Raw genomic sequence first — 19,932 nt, forward strand, 5'->3', positions numbered from 1 at the left:
CCGCGAAAAATCCCAATTATTCAATCATAAAACAACGCCCGTAATGGCCGGGAAAGAAAAATATCTTTACACTCGCATATTTTATGCTGCAAAGGGGCCGCTTTGGGATCCATTTTTCCTCACACACACATACAGGCACACACACACACAGAAACTCCGCGAACGATAAAATTTATGCAAATCAGATAACGCTGCCCCGGGCGATTGTACTGTTGCACGATTAACAGAATCACAACGATTCTTGGTTTGACTTTTTTATTGGCTAAATGGATGTGTTGTATCGGGGGAAAAAGGTGCCATTTTCTTGACAGGCAACCAGCCAGCCAGCCACAAGTAAAAACAACCCGCAACCCTGAGGTAAACAGCAAAACTGTTTAATCATAATTAATTGATTTCTATAATCATGTGGATGGGGCCGTGTCGCAAACGCGGCGTTAGGCTTTCGTGAGCAGCGATAAGGAATTGAGTTTTGCTACAAATATACACACTAATCACACGCAATGGCTTATCTTTTAACTCGTTCGCTTTTCTACGGTTTTAGAATACGGTGACCGTACGGGGACGGTTTTCCATACCTGGCATCATTAATTCGATATCAACCATAGCATGGATGGCTGTGTGTGTGTTTATTCCACTGTTCACACCGAGATAAGTTTTGACTGGATGAAATACACGTTTTGTGTACGATTTTGTTCTAGCGCACGAGCAATACAGTAACTCAATCACGCCACACTGACACTATTTAGGATGTCTTCAATGGGTATTAATTCCAATTTTGGGAGGAAGTTTCGTGTTAGCACTAGATTAGTTTCTTGCAAAAATGATTGATCACTGGGAGCATTAAGTTATTAATCTTTAAATCGAATAAACACTTCCAGGGCGTTTTATCTTTTCAACTTTCCATGTGACGTATCACACCAATTTTTCCATTAAAAAGCGGGTACACAATTGCTTCTTAAATTAAAACCTTAAATCACTTCACTACAAATCCTTTCACTTTACAACAGTATTCCTTCCTTTCGTTCCTATCTGTTTTGATCATCATTAGAACACACACCACCACTAATAAGAACCACCACCGTTCGTCCGATCGCGTTTGTGAATCCTTGCGCCTTGTGCCCTGCCGGGACGGATACAAATATATTTCCCGCAAAACCGACCGACCGTATCGGGAAACCGAGCGCGAAAGCGGCACTGATCAGCACAGCAGTTGTCTGTCTGTGGGAGATGCTAAGAATAGAGTAAAAATTCTTCCCAACGGGCCAGGCCGCGCGCACACACATCATCCGGTTCTGATCCGGTCGGCCGCTCCTGCTCTCGCACTCGCAACTACCCTAGCTGTAGCCCGGGGACGGCAGTGTTTTCTCCCTTTCCCGTACCGCACACACACAATCAGTGCCACATCAGCGCAGGGGTTGTTTTTCCGAACGTTGGTTCATTTTGAACGAGAGAAACTGTACTGAAACCGACAGAAAGGAAAGAGACAGAAAAGGGCAGAATGCGAGAGTGTCAGAGAGCGACCGCGTGAACGAGGGGAAAAATGAACTCGAACTCCGCATGTGTGCGAGTATCTTCTGCGAAAACGGAAGAGAGCCATGTGAGCGTGTGTGTGTGTGTGTGTGTGTGTAGGGTGAAAGGGGCAGAGAGATACATCAGCCCACAATGGACGCGAATGATACAAAAATAGTATACTGCTCCCCCATTGTCAAGGGATGGACACGGGACTCCACAGCCAATGCGCAATGTGACTGTGAGATAGTACCGAACGGCGCATCCTCGTACAGTCATGGAATCTCCTGTTGGGGTGACAGTGCCACGAGGAGGAGCCTTCGAGTTTTCGAGGTTTTGAGCGCTGGGTGTATCATTCAACCCCCCACGGGAGGTACGGGAAGTGACAAAAAGTGGGGGGATATTATACAGTAGGGTGGCACACACATGCGCACGTATCCTTCCGCTATTTGCCAGGTCCTTTTATCTGTCGCTCGTTCACTCTACCGTTTCGAACCTCTCGTTCTTGACTTCTCTCGGTGGTTCGGTCGGGACGGTTCGGTGTCTCCATGTTTTGTTGTCCTTTCTCGAGGTCATAGGGCGAAGAAAGAATGAATGGAAGCTCACGGAATGAATGACTGACGAGTCATTTTGGTGAGCATAACAAATCACGGGCAAGAGAACCATGAGCAGAGGGAATGGAAGTTGGTGAAGTAGGAACAACCGAAAAGAGAGAATGAATTTTGTCACTGAAAGGCAACAAAAAATATTGTCTATTAAATGTTGTGTCTCTGCAAAAAGAGCATTTTACGGATGTCTAGTTTGAAAGCTTTGATTTGAACATAACATTCCAGGTTCAAGGAACTCGCCGCATGTAAAAATCCCTCAAAAGTCCAAAAAGTTTCTCACAGCACAAAACGACAACACTGGCAGTGGATCTAAACATACACATCTTCGTTCTCATCGCATTCATTCTGCCCTCCTGCGTGCTGCGGAAAGGGCATACAGCATCATCATCACCATCATCATCATTCTGTGTCTCTCTGTGTGTAATTCTATGCTGTATTTAGCTCCTCCTCTCCAATTATGCTGCACAGCAGCAGCAGCATAATTCCAACCGAAGCCAGCCAGTCAGTGCGCGGCAACGCGGCATTACGCAAACGATGGGTACACACACATACAACACTCGGAGATAAGCAAAGACAACCCACAATCATTCGCACAAGCAGAAGCGGCACTATCAGATAGGGGATGATGACGACGATGAACACAAACACGGAGGGTTGACTGCCACGGGTCGGAATGGAATCGTTGTTCCGAGCGAAAACGAGACACTTGCACCGAGAATGGAGCAGTACCTTCCTTGGAAAGAGAAGGGCGCAATATCATCCAACTCCCGCACGGGATTCCCCCAGTACATCACGTAGGATACTCCACGACTCAGCGAGAATCTCGCACTCCAAGGGCTGTATGTGTGTGTGTTCATCTCATTATCTCTCGACAGAAGGCGGGATTTACAAGAGGATGATGCCGCAATTCTATAGGATGCATTGAGAAACCTGCTCCCCCTTGCGTTATCTACGCCCGGTAGCAAAGGTGATATATCTACCGACACGGCACGGCCAACGACACTACGAGTGTGCGCACAGTGTCCTCTCGGCGCTGCTCCATGTAGCAAACCTCGGCCCAGATATCGGGGAGATGAATTCTAGTTCTGATACACTGATACAGATGTATGATGGACAGGCTCCAAATGCGACTGACGACACATAGTCACCATGGTAACCATGAGACTCGTTGACACTAACACACTAGCCCTCTGCAGCATACAAGCGAGAGAGTTAGTGTGATAGCGATGGAATTCCAGTGATAGCGGTAGCTGGGGTCTCAATCATTTTGTGTGAGTTTTTACAGTTCAGCCATGTCATGACGCTTGTTTCCATTGCTGATTTGTAAGTTTTGAATCTCTGACATAGAGCATCAGTTCTTTGGAGATCGAGGTGGAAAGCATATAAGCCATGTATCTCCATGTATCATATCTTCTGGATAGCTGGATAGCTCTTAAAACATATCTCCAGCCCTGCTTTACAAGCTTGTTATCCATAAGAGATATTTTTATATAATTCTTCCTACACAGAGGAAGCAGAATTCATGACATAACCTTTTTTTGTTACCTTCTCCCGTAGGATGCGGTAACTATCCTTCGGCTCGCAAGTGTGCTAACACATGTACAACGGTTGGAGGGACTTTTTCGTTTTGTCCTTCTCCGTCGACTGCGCCACACAGCCAGGGCACACCCATGTGGAGCACATGTTTTTCCCTCGTCCAATCGTCGTGGTTTATCTCCATTTATCTGTCAACGATTCTAAATAAAGCAAAACCCCGTGCGAGAACGGCGGAGGAACGTGAACGAGCGCGACGAAAAAGAGACCGACTGAGGTTTACAGATTGCGACTGTACGGGGTGCGAGCAGCAGTTACCGGGATACACAGCAGCAGCTTCGAGGATACATAAGACGTTGGCAACAGAGTGAAATAACAACAGACGAAGAAAAAACAACACCATCACCAACGCCGCCGCCACCGACCCTCGGAGATATACCGCATGGAAACGGATGAAATGTAACGACTTTTGCTATCATGCCTGAGGACACTTGGAGAATGGATCGTTCTAATGTACGGAGGCGAGGGATGATGATGGGACAACCGACCGTGGAGGAGTTGGCTTTATGTAACAATCCATCTCGGGGCCCGGGTCGGGGTCGGTCGGGTCCCATGAGCTATGTGATGTGAATGCGATGAAGAATGATCGGAGAGCAATGGCAGATAACATACAGAAAGGACCCGAAACAGACATTTTGACAGTGTACCGAGATAGTGGTATGATATTTTTAGACATTGCTGTTATCTGGTTCTTGCCTTCTTGGAGGCGTTGAAAAGATATTACAAGATGTTGAACAACATATGTTGTTTGTTATTCCAAAAAAAAAACTGCAATCAGGTTCTAATTAATAATAACTTAATCTCTTCTAATATCATTTCCGAACAGTTCGCAACCCAACATCCGACACAAACCAATCATCGCGGTCACGACCACGGCTACCGATACGGCCAGATAATCCCGTTGCCACCGTTAAAGCAAGGTTATGCTCAATTTACCACCCCTATCGCACACTCTACAGCAGCAGCAGCAGCAGCAGTATCGCCAACATTCCGCACAAAGCTGCCTACCGCCGAAAAACCGCATGTATTTGCCCTAACTGCAAGCTATGCCGCACATGTATTGCGCGCACATCCGTCCGCTCCCTCTGTTCACCCTCTGTGTTTGGCACATTTCTGCTTTTCCCCCTTCGCGCGTTGTCCTTTGCCATAACAGATCCCATAATGATATAATAAAGTTGTTCGCACATTAATGCGGATTTTCTCTCCTGTTAGTGTGCTCACATTTTCTGTTTCTGATTGTTTCCCGCTGTCTTTGGTCCATTGCATTACCACCACACCACGGCTTCCGTGTCGCCCGTGTGTTGACGCTTTCCGTTGCACTTTTCTTTGTTGCGTGGGCCATTCGGCGCAATTTTCCCTGGGCACTACATAGTCTCCGGCTTTTTTTTTTTGGTGTGCTCTACCATAGGTTTTGCTAGAGCAAACTTTTGCTTGTAGCCGTTTTGTTTGACTACCGATTTTGGATCCGGAGCGATGTATTACGATCATAATCACCCGCCCTTAACCTGGTGGGGCGTTTCGGAAAGGTATACATTCTGTTTTTTTTTTTTGCTGCTTATTTTTTCGTATCATTCTTTCCAGGGGTGCCATATGCTGCCATACACAGCAAACCGACAGCTTGCACCAATAATTGTTAATCCGATCTCGTTTACACAATGCGAGGCGCCATGATATGCCCGATTCATTCAATTATCATCAAACAATTAGACGCTTCACAGTGAATAGAGTTGGTCGGTGGATAAAAGCACCTTCTATAACATACTATATTTTTATGCTTTTAGTGTCTAAAAAGAGTTTTTAAGATCTTCCAATCACACCAAATAACCTCTCTTTCACAAACCCCTTCCTCGCCTTCATCCAATATGATGTGGTGCTTTAGAAAATAGATTGGCATCATCAGTGTGCACCGTTTTCATTGGTCGAACCATTTTCGATTCAATTCGATGCCACACTGATACTGAAACAGAATATTGATCCAGCACGAAGCGAACCACTCCGCAACAGAGCAGGTGAAAGGATGCGTGCCGGGACTATCAATCGACCTGGAAAGGCACGAACAATCGCACGAATCGCTACCGGTTACTGGATTCCATTTCTCCGGCAACCAACAACCAAGATGCCCATTCGACCTTTTACAGCGCTCGTTCCGTGAAAGAGAATCAGCACCAAAGTATTTATATTTTATTTGTGTTTGCACAAAAGACTACCGTTTTCCTTTCGAACGTTTTCCCTTAATGGACCATCAAAGGACACGTTCACTGAGCAGCCGGGCGCTTGGATGCAACCCCGTACCAAGGAGCATCGTTGCGAAATACCGAAAACCGATAGCGCTCCATGTTGACCAAGTGAGCAGTTCGATTTTTCTTCCCTTATCTCGCACAATGCCAACGGTGCTGGTGGAGGTGGAAAAATAAATGTTTTAAAGTGGAAAACTATTTCAGGCGCTACCCGGTTTCATGTCACAAAGCCCCTCCGCTCCGTACTTTTCAAAACGGAATCGATGTGATTTTTTCACTGCATTCTTCTCCTGTTCAGGCGATACTATTATTTGCAGAAGGAACGAAATCGACATCCCGGAGAAGGCAAAAGGATAAAATGTAATTCCTCCCCAAACTGAAGCGTTCGGTCACTACAAACAACCAACCAGCCCCGTGTAAGTGAGCAGGAAGCACAGTAGCACATGCTCTCATTGGCAAACGTACTCACACTCAACCCCGTTCGTCTTATTGCCGAATGGCACATAAAAGTGACAAGTTATTCTTCTTTCTTTGCGCACGAGCAAAAAAATCGCAACGAGAAGCTCTCGGCCGATAACGGACCGACCCTAGCCTGCGGAAAGAATGCAATGAAAAAGTGAGCTGTACTTAAGACAGTCTTTTGCAATCTTTTGCACCTTATGGTCAGAATGCGCGATTTTCAACTTGGAACGCGCGTTGGTTGGTCATCGAGACGGTAGAGGAAACGGTCACAAACACTTGCGTGCTGGCGAAACGTTGCGAATGGGATAAAATTTATGGTATTCTGCAGCTAACTCACGTGACTTCTCTGTTCTTGCAGGCAACGGTTATCTGATCACATAACAAATAGAATTCCGATTTTAAACTGAAATTGGAAAAGGCCATTCCAAAAAGGATGCGATTGAATTGCTACTGGATAAATCAAGCCAGTAAAAGGCACATTACGGTTTATCTCTTGAGGATACTCTTTCTCAAAGATCTGAGATTATTTTGAGTGGAAATGGACGTTACGCTACCAAACTACTTTCAGATTCAATTTGAATAAATGGCCAAGAAGACTTACGCCTGATGCTCCATAGGAATCAAATACTTCAGAGGTGCCTATCTTGATATAGAGGTCGTCCATGCATATTTCTATATGGAAATTATTCACACTCATAGTAAAAGCCTTCCAGCAATATTCGAGAGTATCCTTATCCTGTATATTTCAGCCTTCAACGGTGACATCTAGAAGAATACATCAGCTCCAACCGAGCTCTTGAGAAGCGTCAGAAACATCACAACGTACATCACCGCGCTCTCCCGAAACGAACTCCACAGGACAACTCCCTGCTGCCAACGCTGCTTCTACAGTAGCCGGACGTCATGCCGTCTCGACAAAAGCACACAACCTTGTTAGGGTCCTTATATCAAAATAACACGCTGGACCTCTATCGTGACCGTGAGTTGTGATTGCGATGCGATGTATCTCGTACTATCGCGTTACTTTTCCTTCTTGTACCTCATGGGGCGGCTGACGTAGTAGAATTGTCATCGGTGGGCCCGTACTTTGACGCACCCTTGGAATAGATTGCGCAGCATGGCTACACATGAGGTTGCTGTCTCCTTTTCGGTCCGCGGTGTAACCCAAGACTTCTAGGATGACGAACCATCTGCGTCAATCAAACGAAATGTGTACCCCCTGACGCTCAAGTTCGTTGCTACTTGTACTGATAATGTACGATCATTGAATGCTTCCTGCCGAGAAACACGTACAGTAGCACATCACAAATATTTGTATTGACCTTCGAGCTGTGTTTGATGTACCATTACGAATGACCCATTAATTCGAAATATCACATCTACATTAAAAATAAAAAGGATTATCGGTGTAATTGATTGGTTGTAGGCTTCTGTCACAATTCTCTTTATACTACAAATTGTCAAACGTGTTATACAGGCTTATGTAAATCGATTACACTCCCGTGATTACACCACAAATATTAAGGTGTGAAATTACAACGTCGGTGCCAACTGCACAACACTGCAGCACAGAAGGGATAATATTATCATACAAACTAGTCAGCGACGCACCATCCATAGCACTTCCTTCTGGCACTAGAGGCTCCCCACAAACAACCACTAATGTAAGCGTTTAACAAACATCACACGACAAACAGCACGCAAACAAAACCATATTCCAGCACAACCTGCTTTCTTGCAACCCCTTCACACCGCGTACCGTAACTTCAAACGCGGAAAGCGTAGCAAGATAATCTACCTATTTGAATGCAAACAGACAGTGCACAACAACACAGCGCACAAACTACGGCTCGGTTTCACGGACGCTTAACAATGAAGAGGCTCAGAAGGTAACACTCTTTATCGCGGCACTACCGAAACGGAACGAAATGCAAAGCAAAAGGTCGCCTTGTCGTGACAGTGTATTATACCCATCGGGATCATTACACGCACGGAATTGACCCGGGAAGATGGTTCCCCCGAAGGGGCGCTTCCCTTCGCTGTCGATGTGTTTAAAGCACGCGATGAAGGGTGAAACGGTGTGAAAATAGATAATCCTTTCTGTCAATTTTTTTTTCTTCCCTGCGCCTTTTTTTCCTTTCGGTTCGTTTTCCGATGAGCATCGCGAGCATCATCATAAACGCATAATGGAAGGTGTTACGAAACGAATTTACATGTAGAGCGTTAAATCCATCCTTGGTTCCACTCTCCGCAGGGAACCTTGTTAGCGTGCGTATTTAAATTTATTAGCTTCAAATGCATCCACAATTTATTGGTACGAAACCCTTCGTGAATCTACGATGGGTTGCATATTTATCGATATGTTTGATAATGCTCTACGTTGAATAAAAAGGTGACAAATGTATGTATTGAGGACCGTTTCCACTGCATTGGGACACGTTCGTAGGTTAATGAAAAGGTAAAGAGAAAGATTCGGAAAGAGTTTAGCGTCCCTTGGTGGGCTACTGTGAACAAGACATTAAAATGTGATCTATCTTGTTTCATGTAGAAGGGGAAAATTTGCGTTGTTCACCCAAGAAAACGATCTCGTAGTGCATTTCGTAAGATAATAATTTTGTCTGCATTGCCAAAGCACCCTTCTTACAGCTGGGCAATGCATGCAAAAAATCCTTCCGTATAAATAAATTATGGTTTGCCTATTGAACCATCTTTCTGACTCCGTGTCTTAGGCAAATTTTCGAATGACTTTGTCGATAAAGCAATAAATTTACCCAGAAATAAGTTCCACTAAAAGTCACATATTTCACACTCAGGAACTTCCTACGGAACATCCCAGATGCGTTATCCTTTTTCATTCATTTCTGTACAAATTTAATCATAAATTTTTAATCATTCCTCCTCTCTTCACCAGAGATGATCCTTTTGTGACTCTTTTTTAACTCAATTTCACGGTCGAGTTGGAAACGACCAATTCGGCTTTGGCACACATTCACCGCTGCACACGTTTTCACAGAGTGCCCGGCAGGCACTGTTTGCTGTACTGTCGACCCGCCAGGCAGCCAACCATCCATGCCGCCCTGGTGCAGATAAAGCAAACGGATTCCACCGCTCTACTGATTGGTTGCTCATGCAAAATAATACACGTCCATCGTGTGTAACACGCTCGAGTGGATGATAAAACATCATTTAAAATTCAATCCCATCTCGGGCTGCTGGTTCGTCCGGTAGGATGACTTCACCACTAACCAGTGGCCCATTGACAAGAGTTGATCTACGCCAGCCGGAATGAGCATCGAGCTGGGCAAACACAAAGGCGGGAAAAGCCTAGGCATCATCCAGCCGGCCATGAAAAGGCTAACCCTATGGCTGGTGGGAGCTTCTGTAAATATGGACATTATGCGCCCAAAGGTACAGGCTTGGAAAAATATCAACATGATGCGGGTAAAGAGGATGAAGAACGGTAGACTAATAAAGTAACTGGTAAACAACGCAAGGGGAGCGGGTAAAGTTGTTTAATGTCTAGTTAAATTGAAGCTGTTTAACATTGTTGTTTGAAATTTGAGTATTTGTTTACAAGTTTTAATAATTATAGAGACATCAAAGCACTAAATATCTTTGTTATAGTGTTATTTTATTCCATAAATGAGACCAAGGAAACTCAGTTGCTGACTTTAACCGTACATAATCTGCCACTTTAATCTATTACTCTTATCATTGCCAATTTGTTCTGCGCACCTGTGCTTAATTACCGTTTGCTTTGAACGGAACAAGTACTACCATTCTCGTCTCCAATATTAATTTGTGATTCGTTCCAATGATGACAGAACATAACCGCAGCACCGAGACGAATGTCGAAGATTAGAACCGGCCTGCTTCAGTGCGCAACTGAACCAAATATCATTCAACAACAAACAACGCTTCCACTGTGTCGTGCATTCATTCCAAACATCATTAGCTGTAGCTGATATATGTGCCCTGTTAGTGATGTATAGACGAAGAACAAAAAACAACAAAAACACACTGTGTCGAGCGTGTGAACAACGCTCAGAAACGAATAAGCGCACACCATAAGATGAAGCGTAAAATCCGGCCTATCGTATCGTGTAGAGCTGATAACACACTTTGCCAGCTTATGTCATGGACATTACAGTTTAGCATGTCTTACAGTCTTAGCTAAGGAAAATTGCTTACAGCAAACGTTTTCTTTCATGCCTTGTTAGAGAACACAGAACTTTATCAAAGCGTCTGTTCGAGGCGGTAAAAAAAAACAGTGCACAAAACGTTGATGAAACGATGAGCGCCCAACGCTCTAAGATAGTACTGCGGTGATGGCGACCGTCAAAATGAAACGTAACATGAACGGCAGAGTCATAAAAAATTAATGCAATTTTGCCAGCAAACAGCACGGCAAACCGCAACGGCACACGGCACAGTGCAATGCGCATGACATGATACGCTTCTGCCATCTGCGGCTGTAAATAGCTCTCGGGCAAGTTTTAAGATGAATTTTGACGTGCCGCGTGTTTGAAGATGCAAAAAATCTGCGGTTAAGCAAAATGGAAGACGAAAGATGATCTCATACCATCACTAGGTAGAATGATTTTGTTATAAACTGCAGTTTTTTAAGGAAAGTTTAAAGGAAGTTTTATAGAGAACATGGTCTCAAATATAAATCAGATTCTTCCAACACATCAGTTTGTAAATTTCATGTATACTTACATAACTCACACTGCTACTCCAGTTTGAAAAAGAAATTCCTAACACATTTCATTCTCGTGATCTACACAAAATCTCATCTTCTTTAGAACTCCTCAATTCATCCTTTTCCTTTCCATCTCAGCTCCCAATTACATCTTCGGAATGATTTATTGCGTGATAAATTATGTTATTATTTTCTCGTAAAATGGTTTTTGTCCTCACCAGACACCCAACAAACGTGCAATCCTTGCTCCCAACAGAAAGAGACGCCTGACACTCTAGAGGATGAAAGATGCTGGTTTTCTATTTAAAACAACTTCCGCAGCATATTTCCGCATCCTACACCAAAAACAAGTTGTTATGGACGATAGACAAACCTGATGTTTCAAGACACCCTCCCATGAAGTGTACTCAAACAAGACAACACACTCACTATGGCTTCCTATTTCTATATTTACGGAAAATCATAGCTTTGCAATCTTCCCTTCTGGCCGCAAAAGATCATGATAGACACAGAGGGATGGGAAACTAGAAACAATAACAGAATACCACCTCCTCCAAAAGTTAAGGTTGCTAGGCGTTCCACAATTAACCAAACTGTTCGTTCCGGGGATCACACCACAAACGCCACAAAAACACAAACTCTGACATTCTACCTCCACGTCTTTGCCATGTGCCTCCGCATCATCCTTTCCTTTTGACAATTTCCTCGGCACCTCCGGGACAGCGTTCTTCGAATACGAGGGAAGTGTAAAGAAAAGCGGGAAAACCCCACAAGCGTTGGACGCTGATTGTTTACCCGAAACCTAGCCCGAGTATCTTGCCGCACGGCAGCAAGAAGAAACCCCGAACGACGATGACAATTTGCCCACCGTTGTTTGTCATCCTGACAGTTTTTCACCATTGTTAATCATTAATTGAGTTTGCTTGCTCTCCTTTTCCTCCTTTCCCTTATTTCGGTTAATTCAACTGCCCAAACCAATCTAGGGAAGTCGTAAAGTGTCCTCCTACAAAGGTATGATAAGTATGTAGCGACGTAAAATTAATCTCTTTCACGATTCGCAGAAAGAAATCCCAACACGAATACAATACAATTCTGCTGAAGCGCTGTTTGCAAGCAAAAATAACACATACCACCACTGTCTCGCAGCTAGGAGCAAAAAATATGACAAAATAGGGAAAACATTATGAAAAATATATGCTCTAACAATCCATCTTCCTTCACCTGACTTGTTCCAGAGAAAAAACATTCACAGTTTTTGCTCTTCTGGATTGTGATTCTTGTACACACTGTAACAGTTACATCCTCTGTCGTTTTAAAATGTTGCTCCTTTTTATAGCACTTCTTTGGTTATGTCGGGACTGAAGAAGTATGTTTCTGACAGTTGACGGGTCGTCCTACTCCTCCCAGAATCTTTCATCTATGCCCTAGTTGCGGACTGAACCTTCATCATATCTCATACCTTTCTCTCACTCTCTCTCTCTTCAGCGTCGGTGGGATGATGATAAACAATTTATATTCTATTTTGCAATTTTATTTCACTTTTTGTCAGCTTCAACTCAGCAAAAAATCAAGGACGGGTAATCTCTACCTCCTTACTCCTCACAATGCATTATCTAACGATTTGCTTCTTACATGCCATCAGCACCTCAACTCAACCCACAGGGTGGAAAAAAGCAAAACACGCAGGGAAGCTGTAAAAGTTGTGAAACAACATGATAATGAATTTGCCCCGACAGCCGAAGGTCGACGAGCTGTTGCAAACAGGTGGCTAACCCACACCGGAGAATACTAGCAGCACGCTTAGCAGAGCAAAGTGTTGCTGGTAAAAGAAAGGGAACATTTTCCCGCTTGCTGTCGCAGAACCCGACGTTAAATACAGCATCCCAACAACGCTAATCGATGTCGAGCGTTGGCGTATAATATTCGCACCGGAGAAAATTGTGAAAGCACTGATGATGACACCTGACGCTGGTACCAAGATTTATCAGTCCTGTGATTTGGGCTGACGAGAGAAACGACCGCTTGCTGGGAAAATTAATTATATTTTTTATCGTACGTCATAGATGAGCTCTTATGAAATTACTTCAACGACCATGCTAGTACGAGACGCCATTTCAAAAGGTGATTCAACACTTTCTCTCCTCTTTAACACATTCAATTTACACCCCCCATCACCTCGATAGGACATGAACATTCAATTGCACAAATGAAGTGTCATATCTTTCAGGCGCGTTGGTATGGTTAATCGAAATCGTTACGGTTTGTGCTTGATCTGGTTCAAACCATTGACAAACCAGAAACGACAGAGATGGCCAATCGTCAACTACTTCAATCACCATGCATGCCGATTACACATCAAAGCAACTACCAACAGCTAGTATGTGAGTATTGATGAGAGCTGAAAACAAAATATAAATAAAAAATACACACACCCACCGTTGGTCCACGTCAACCATACGTGAAAGCTTTTTGAAGTGTCCCTTCACACTGTGCCGGATTGATTTTCAATCAAGAATTTATAATCACGCGCTGTCACATATGTGAACAGCGGGAGCTTTGTGGGTTTGCAGCACATAGTGGGATACCGAGCAATGACAGGGTGATAGCGCTGACAGGTTATACTACCAATCAGGTACAGTCAATTGATATTTGAGTAAGAGTGTCCCTCTAGAGTGGACATTTCATCCACGTGTGAATCTCTCACACGTTCCACACATCAAACGGTTCTGTTATGCCTTTGAAGATTCAATCGCTTGATTGCTATGGTGGTTTCAATAGGATTTGGCACCCGATATGTCTGTAAGATACTCACACACTTTATCTAATTTTTCACACGTCAGCAACAGAAGTATACATTTGGCTCACAGCTTGTGGCGTCTGATATTTGATGATAAGCGAACTAGCAGTCTATCATTTTCTCGCAAAGATAGCAGTTTGACGCTTTGATCTCTTAGGATGGGTCTTACCTGCAATAACAAGAAAATAAAATGAGCTTAGATTAGATCACGTTTTCTGATGTAATATTACATCGATACCTTAAATTTTGTAATCTTAAACTCAAAGATCAAAACATCGAAACTTATGTTAAATCAAAATTTGTATTCCATTTATATTCTTAATCATATTGAACTGAGAATCATTCTAAGGAACAAAGCAGAAATAACTACGGTAAAGCCTTACATCAGCCGTAGACTCATCGGCTCGTTTGAGCTAACAATGTTATAGGGATCACCATAGGTTCATAATTAATGCTACCTCGGTTTGTTGCCCTAGCCTCAACACACATTGACCTACAAATTAAAAGGAAACCCCATTAATAAAATCAATAAGACATGACACAATATTCATTTGATATCGACATCGAGGAAAAAAACGTTCTTCCTTCGAACCCTCTCTCTTTCGTTAATCAACTGATCTTTAGATGAGACCCTTGTGACATCGTGAGGGGTTTATACTGATCCTCTCGATGAATAAATCGTTTTTTTTCTGTGCAGATTCACTCGCATTTTTTGGTACAAACACTGAGAAAAGACATCAAAAATATTCTTTCAGACGATTCCCAGAACGAAAGGATTGTTATGAACGAACCCTTTTGGTAATGGTTCTGCTTTTTTACCAAGGTAACGTTAACAAAGAGTTTGATTGGAATTCAATTTGTTGAGAAACAGAAGGGTTTGAGACCGTCGCTAAATAAGATGTCATCGTGAGAACGTCGAAGTACTTCAAGTTCATATGCTTCTTCAGAATTTATGTAGTTGTTCTTGAGTAAACAATATGTATTACGCTGTAGTTAAATCAATAGCATGGTTATTGATTTTTTCTTACACTTACTGAAATTAAACGAAAGTACTTTGAAGACTCTGTAAGGACAAGCCAAAGAGATGATAATCCTGTCTCAATACTAAGAAAAGTTTGACCTTGTTACAAGACAAATATCAATTTCCCCACTATAGAATATCCTAGGATTGTTATGGATATGTACTACGACGAGCTCTCCTGGATCTATCTTCCTACTTTCTTTTCTTGAGATGACAGATTTCCGGAACCCCCTAACAATCACATCCCGCAAGATATTCTCTCAACCTTTTATACCATAACAATAACATGATAAATTACTTTTCAATTAACAGGTGATTGTTCTGCACGAACACAGGATAGCTCAAACATGGGTTAATGCCCTTCCCAAAAAGATACCTTTATTATGAAATATACCTTATGAAAGATACCTTCTTAATGGTGTTCTTATCGGGAAAGGATTGTGGCGATCAAACGATAAAATTAATTGCTTCGACACTGCTCACACTTTTATAGGTGGGAAGACATGTTAGCTATTGATTTTTCTGAAGGTTTTGGTAGAAAGAAGATACCAACTAGTTTCATTTAAACCACAGCAAGAAAAAGTAAAACTAAAGCCAATTCTTCAGCCTACATGCTCTTAACCACCAGTCTGCCTCCAGCGATGAACAATGGCAATAACCGTCGCTCAAGAGATTGATAGGTTTAACTTTACGCGTCCCGTTAAAAGCCCCTTGGCTCAGGACAATCTTCCAGTGCACGCCATCAACATGCTCCTGACGATAAAACACACGAACAACAAGCCTAACACATACAGACATATACATTCTTCACGTGTCGTCAAAGCGGGAAGAAAATGTGCTGTGTCGTTTTTGCGCGCATCAAGGCCTGACTTCCGGTCCGGAGTCCGGCTGCAGTGGGTAAAGTCCTCGGCGAAACTCGTTGCCAAGGTGGGTCGTGATCATCATCGACTCTTTTTTCCCCCTATCATGTTCTACTGCTGCTACTGCTCTCCTTCCCTCGGAGTCTATTATTCCTCGATTATAATTACTGCACGGAGAAGCCCGCTGGTGCTCTGTTTCGTAGTTTTTTGCCTGTTCGCACTCTTACACGTTTTGTTTGAAGAGGAAAAAAACTCAAGACAAGGACAAAACTATCAAATAAAAACACAGAAAGACATCACGTCCAATGAAATATGCAGGATAGACAATTGACAAGGTGCAGAAGTTCGTTGCTAAATGATGTGATGAATCGTAATGTCTAGTAGAGCTGCTGAAGCAACTAACTACACAAATCTTCGACGACTTTATCTTCGACCAGCCGTCAGAACAATCCGCATACTTCAAGCAACAAACCAACCAAGAGCAAGAAAACAATCCTCCTCGAAACCGACAAGCACTTCCGCTCACCTTTGCCGTGAGGGGAAACTGGAATCTTTTACAACAACACACACACACACACAAACCGTTCTTCCAAGACCACGCCAGCAGAAACCTCCTGGCAGAAGGCACCGATACGCCACACACCTTTCTTCCGGTGCTGCCCTCGGTCTAATTGTCCTTACAACTGACTGCCATTCGGAGCACGCTGCACTCGAGAAGATCGCCTCCGCCTCCAAGCCAGGATCGCGCACATAATGCATCTCAAAAGCCCCGCGTTTACCGGAGTTTTCAGAAACGCCTCGGCGTAAAGTATCAAATGCACCACCACTACCCGTCACGGAACCTCAAGGACACGGCGAATGAGTGTGGCCAAGAATTCTTGCCAACGTAGACTTCTGCTCATTCCCGCGGATACACACTTTATCGTTGTTTTTTCGCCCTTGTTTTGCCTTTTGGAAATACACTCACCCCTAATGTTGGGAGCAGTGTGGTAGTTGCATCTGAAAAGAGCTTCTTGTATTGCTCGTCAGTCAATCAGTCACGGCAATGGAGCTGGGTTTGCCCATTACTGCAGATCGTGGTACCGATTGTGAGTCGGTTTTGGACCTCCCCTAAATACCTTATTTAGATCTTTGAGTGAAACCGAAAACAAAGATGCTTTTCCATGCCCATGTTGGACTCGCAGAGAGTATCCTCGAGAATTGTCCCTAGGAATTGAGGGATTCCTCCCTCCGTGCTCAACGCTACGAATTGAACGACATCTGTCTGGATGGTGCGCTAGAGTCACCGGAACGTCTCACGGTACATATGTTCTTGCATACCAACATCGACATTACCGCCATTATTTGATTGAGCATGCGTTTCTCAATGTCCTTCAGACATCGGAACAAGGAGGTGGTCGTGTGTGTGTATACTGCGACTTTGTTTGTAGGTTAAGGCTACATACCATACCCCAGCATTCGATTGTGCTGCACAATATGCGTTGTTTTTCCTGTAATCATTGTGTCGAAAAGCATTGGCCTACCGGTTGAAACACTGTATTCCATGTATTGCATTGATTGTGCAAAAGTACGTCAGCGCTTTTCGCGACCTTCGACATCAAGCAGTTGAAGGGAACAAAATGTTTCCAATTTTTGGAGAAGGTCAAAAAGAACGCCCCGAGAAACAATGTCACAATGGACGTACGAAACACACGTCAAAACTACCCTCTTGACAAGTCTACTCGAACGTTTGCACACATTTCTTGAGACATTCCTCCACTGGTGGTATGCAAAATAGAATTGCATTCCTAATTGATTCCCAGCAACATTACTGCACAATTGATGTTTCGCACGGTTTGAAAGAGGGCTGGTACTGGAATCTGCAAACGATCGATTGTTTATTTCAGAGGTGTAGAGTTTTGCTGTAAGATTTTTAGATTTGAGTTTCTTTAAGAGAACTTAAAAAATATCCTTTCTTTTGTGAAGCTTCTCACGGTTGCACCAATAGGTGAATGGATTTTTTGCAATAAAAACCAATAAAAACATACTTCTTCGTACAGAATGAGCCAATCTATTATTCTAAATAAAAAGAACACATATAAAACCAATTATAAGCATTGAATTCATCAAGAAAGGACTAAAATAATATATTGTACACGTACATAATGATGCATTATCGGTTCAACTGTGAACTTCAATGTAATATTTTTGCCAAAGTTCAATTGAACCATTCGATGTTAGATGAGAATGTTAAAAGAAAAGCAAAAAGAGCTATTGAAAAGTACAAGTACAATGCAAGAATACGTATATTAATCAGATATAGGTCTATGAATTATTCTTACACATAGGTGATACTTATTCTTGAATTATCATTTAAAATGTGACAGTAATACTAAGAGTAATAGATCTGTTCCTCCAAATTGCCCTCGAATTATCACCATGATGTTTCGTGTTTAGCTTTAATTGATTTATTTACTTTCAAGCGCTAATTGTCTTTCTAATTCTGATTCAATTTCTTCTCCCTAAATCATAACACCAATGAGTCCCGGATCTGGAGAAAGTTCGTGCGTTGGTTGGTAAAGTCCCACAGAACAAAGACACGCCACATTTAAACCTTTCCATCAACCTTGCCTTCCAACTCTCTCCAACCAACCTGCATACACCCTTTGTCAACGGTTGCCAAAGCACCCTTTTTCCCCCACGCATTAATCGTGTGATCAAAAAAGAACATCCCCAAAATCAGACACGAACCCACACTGTTTGGACGGACGGTGGCAAGTGGAAAAAGTGCTATACGTGATACGGTCACGTGACCGTACGCAGTTTAGCGGAGTAATTTATTTTTCCTTTCTTAATTTCCTTTCCCCCCATCCACGCAGACCGTATATCGAACAGAGGGAAAAAAACCAGGGTGGTTTCGCCTCCGTCGCCCTCACAAGAGTCAATTTCTAAAACGGTCGAAAGTGGTTGTAAAATTCGCTTGAAACGCCCGTGAAAAATCAACCACTCCATTGCGCCGATTTACCCGATGCCCGTTTTTGCCAGCTCATTTCCCGCAGCTAGAAACCCTCGGTGGCCGATGGACGGCGGTCACGGAAGGAAGTTTGTATTATCATATCTGACTGACTAACGGTGGCGGGCACTTTAAAAGGCTGAGCAAGTGTGGCTCGGGGTGGCTCGCACACCTCGAGTGGAATCCATTAGTGCACTTGGCGCCGGATCATGGCAGCAAATTCGTTACGCTTTTCGCCATCCGGTTTTAGGACACCCGGGCTCGATTGCGCTTTGACACGAGCGTAGCCTGCTGAAGCAGGATGGGATGAAATAAATGAAGAGAGAGAGAGAGAGAGAGAGAGAGAGAGAGAGAGAGAGAGAGAGAGAGAGAGAGAGAGAGGTTTGCTGACCGCAAAAAGGTACAGATTTATCCTTTTGGAAGAGCTGTACCATGACGGAAGGATGGATATTTCATCATTGTACGTTCAGCGAGGACACTGCACTGTAGGGTGACAATGTATCAAAAGTCGTTAAATAATTTCAACAATTAATCACTAACACTATTTTTTATTTGCAAAGGATGTATAAAATGTAATGCCTATTTTCTATTTACTTATAAAATAATCTTTACTTTTGCTTCCCTTAATGATGCCCATAAACAACTCCCTTTTAATTGCATTCTTCCGCTTCTTTTCTCAAAATCTAAGCCAACATTTGATTACACCTCGATAACGCTGTACAACATTTCCTTTTCATATTTGCCATATAATAAGTAATTGCGATGTTTACACACACACCACAACCATCATAACAATGAAATTCTATTCGATATCGTAAATAATACTCTCAAACTAACCCTACATGCTGCAAGTAGCGCCGTCTCACTAACCAAAGTATCCAAATAAAATAAATCCAATCCACCAACTGATTCCGAATCCATGCTAATGATTCTTGGATACGGCATGCTGTTTTTTTTTTTTTTCATTCCAGGGAACAAGAACCCATAAAACTAACCACCACCGCCGGGGCCACACCGATCGTGCCATGGCTCACACTAAAGGTATTGCGTTTAATGACTTCAAAACAGTCTATGGTCACATAATTTTTTTGGCCGGGGCCAAAACACACACAGCCCAGCCGAAAGTGTGCCGTGGAAACTGATGGCGCTTT

The 19,932-nt window shown here is 43.2% G+C and overlaps 1 protein-coding gene across 7 annotated transcripts in view; it reads right to left on the bottom strand.

Moving 5' to 3' along the window:
- LOC4578130 (transcription factor hamlet) overlaps positions 1-19,932 on the bottom strand; it is a 95,422-nt gene that overhangs the window by 46,663 nt on the left and 28,827 nt on the right. For 2 of the 7 annotated variants that reach the window (XM_061652991.1, XM_061652986.1), the window contains exon 1: positions 576-4,614. The exons of 4 other annotated variants lie outside the window; for them this stretch is intronic. In XM_061652991.1, the coding sequence (XP_061508975.1) occupies positions 576-603 (28 nt within the window). In that variant the 5' untranslated portion in view covers positions 604-4,614. Of the gene's footprint in view, positions 1-575; positions 4,615-13,923; positions 14,040-19,932 lie in introns of those variants that run through there. One more of the 7 variants, XM_061652989.1, reaches the window with a different exon arrangement.

This window comes from Anopheles gambiae, chromosome 3, assembly GCF_943734735.2.
Source record: "Anopheles gambiae chromosome 3, idAnoGambNW_F1_1, whole genome shotgun sequence".
Taxonomy (NCBI): Eukaryota; Metazoa; Arthropoda; class Insecta; order Diptera; family Culicidae; genus Anopheles; species Anopheles gambiae.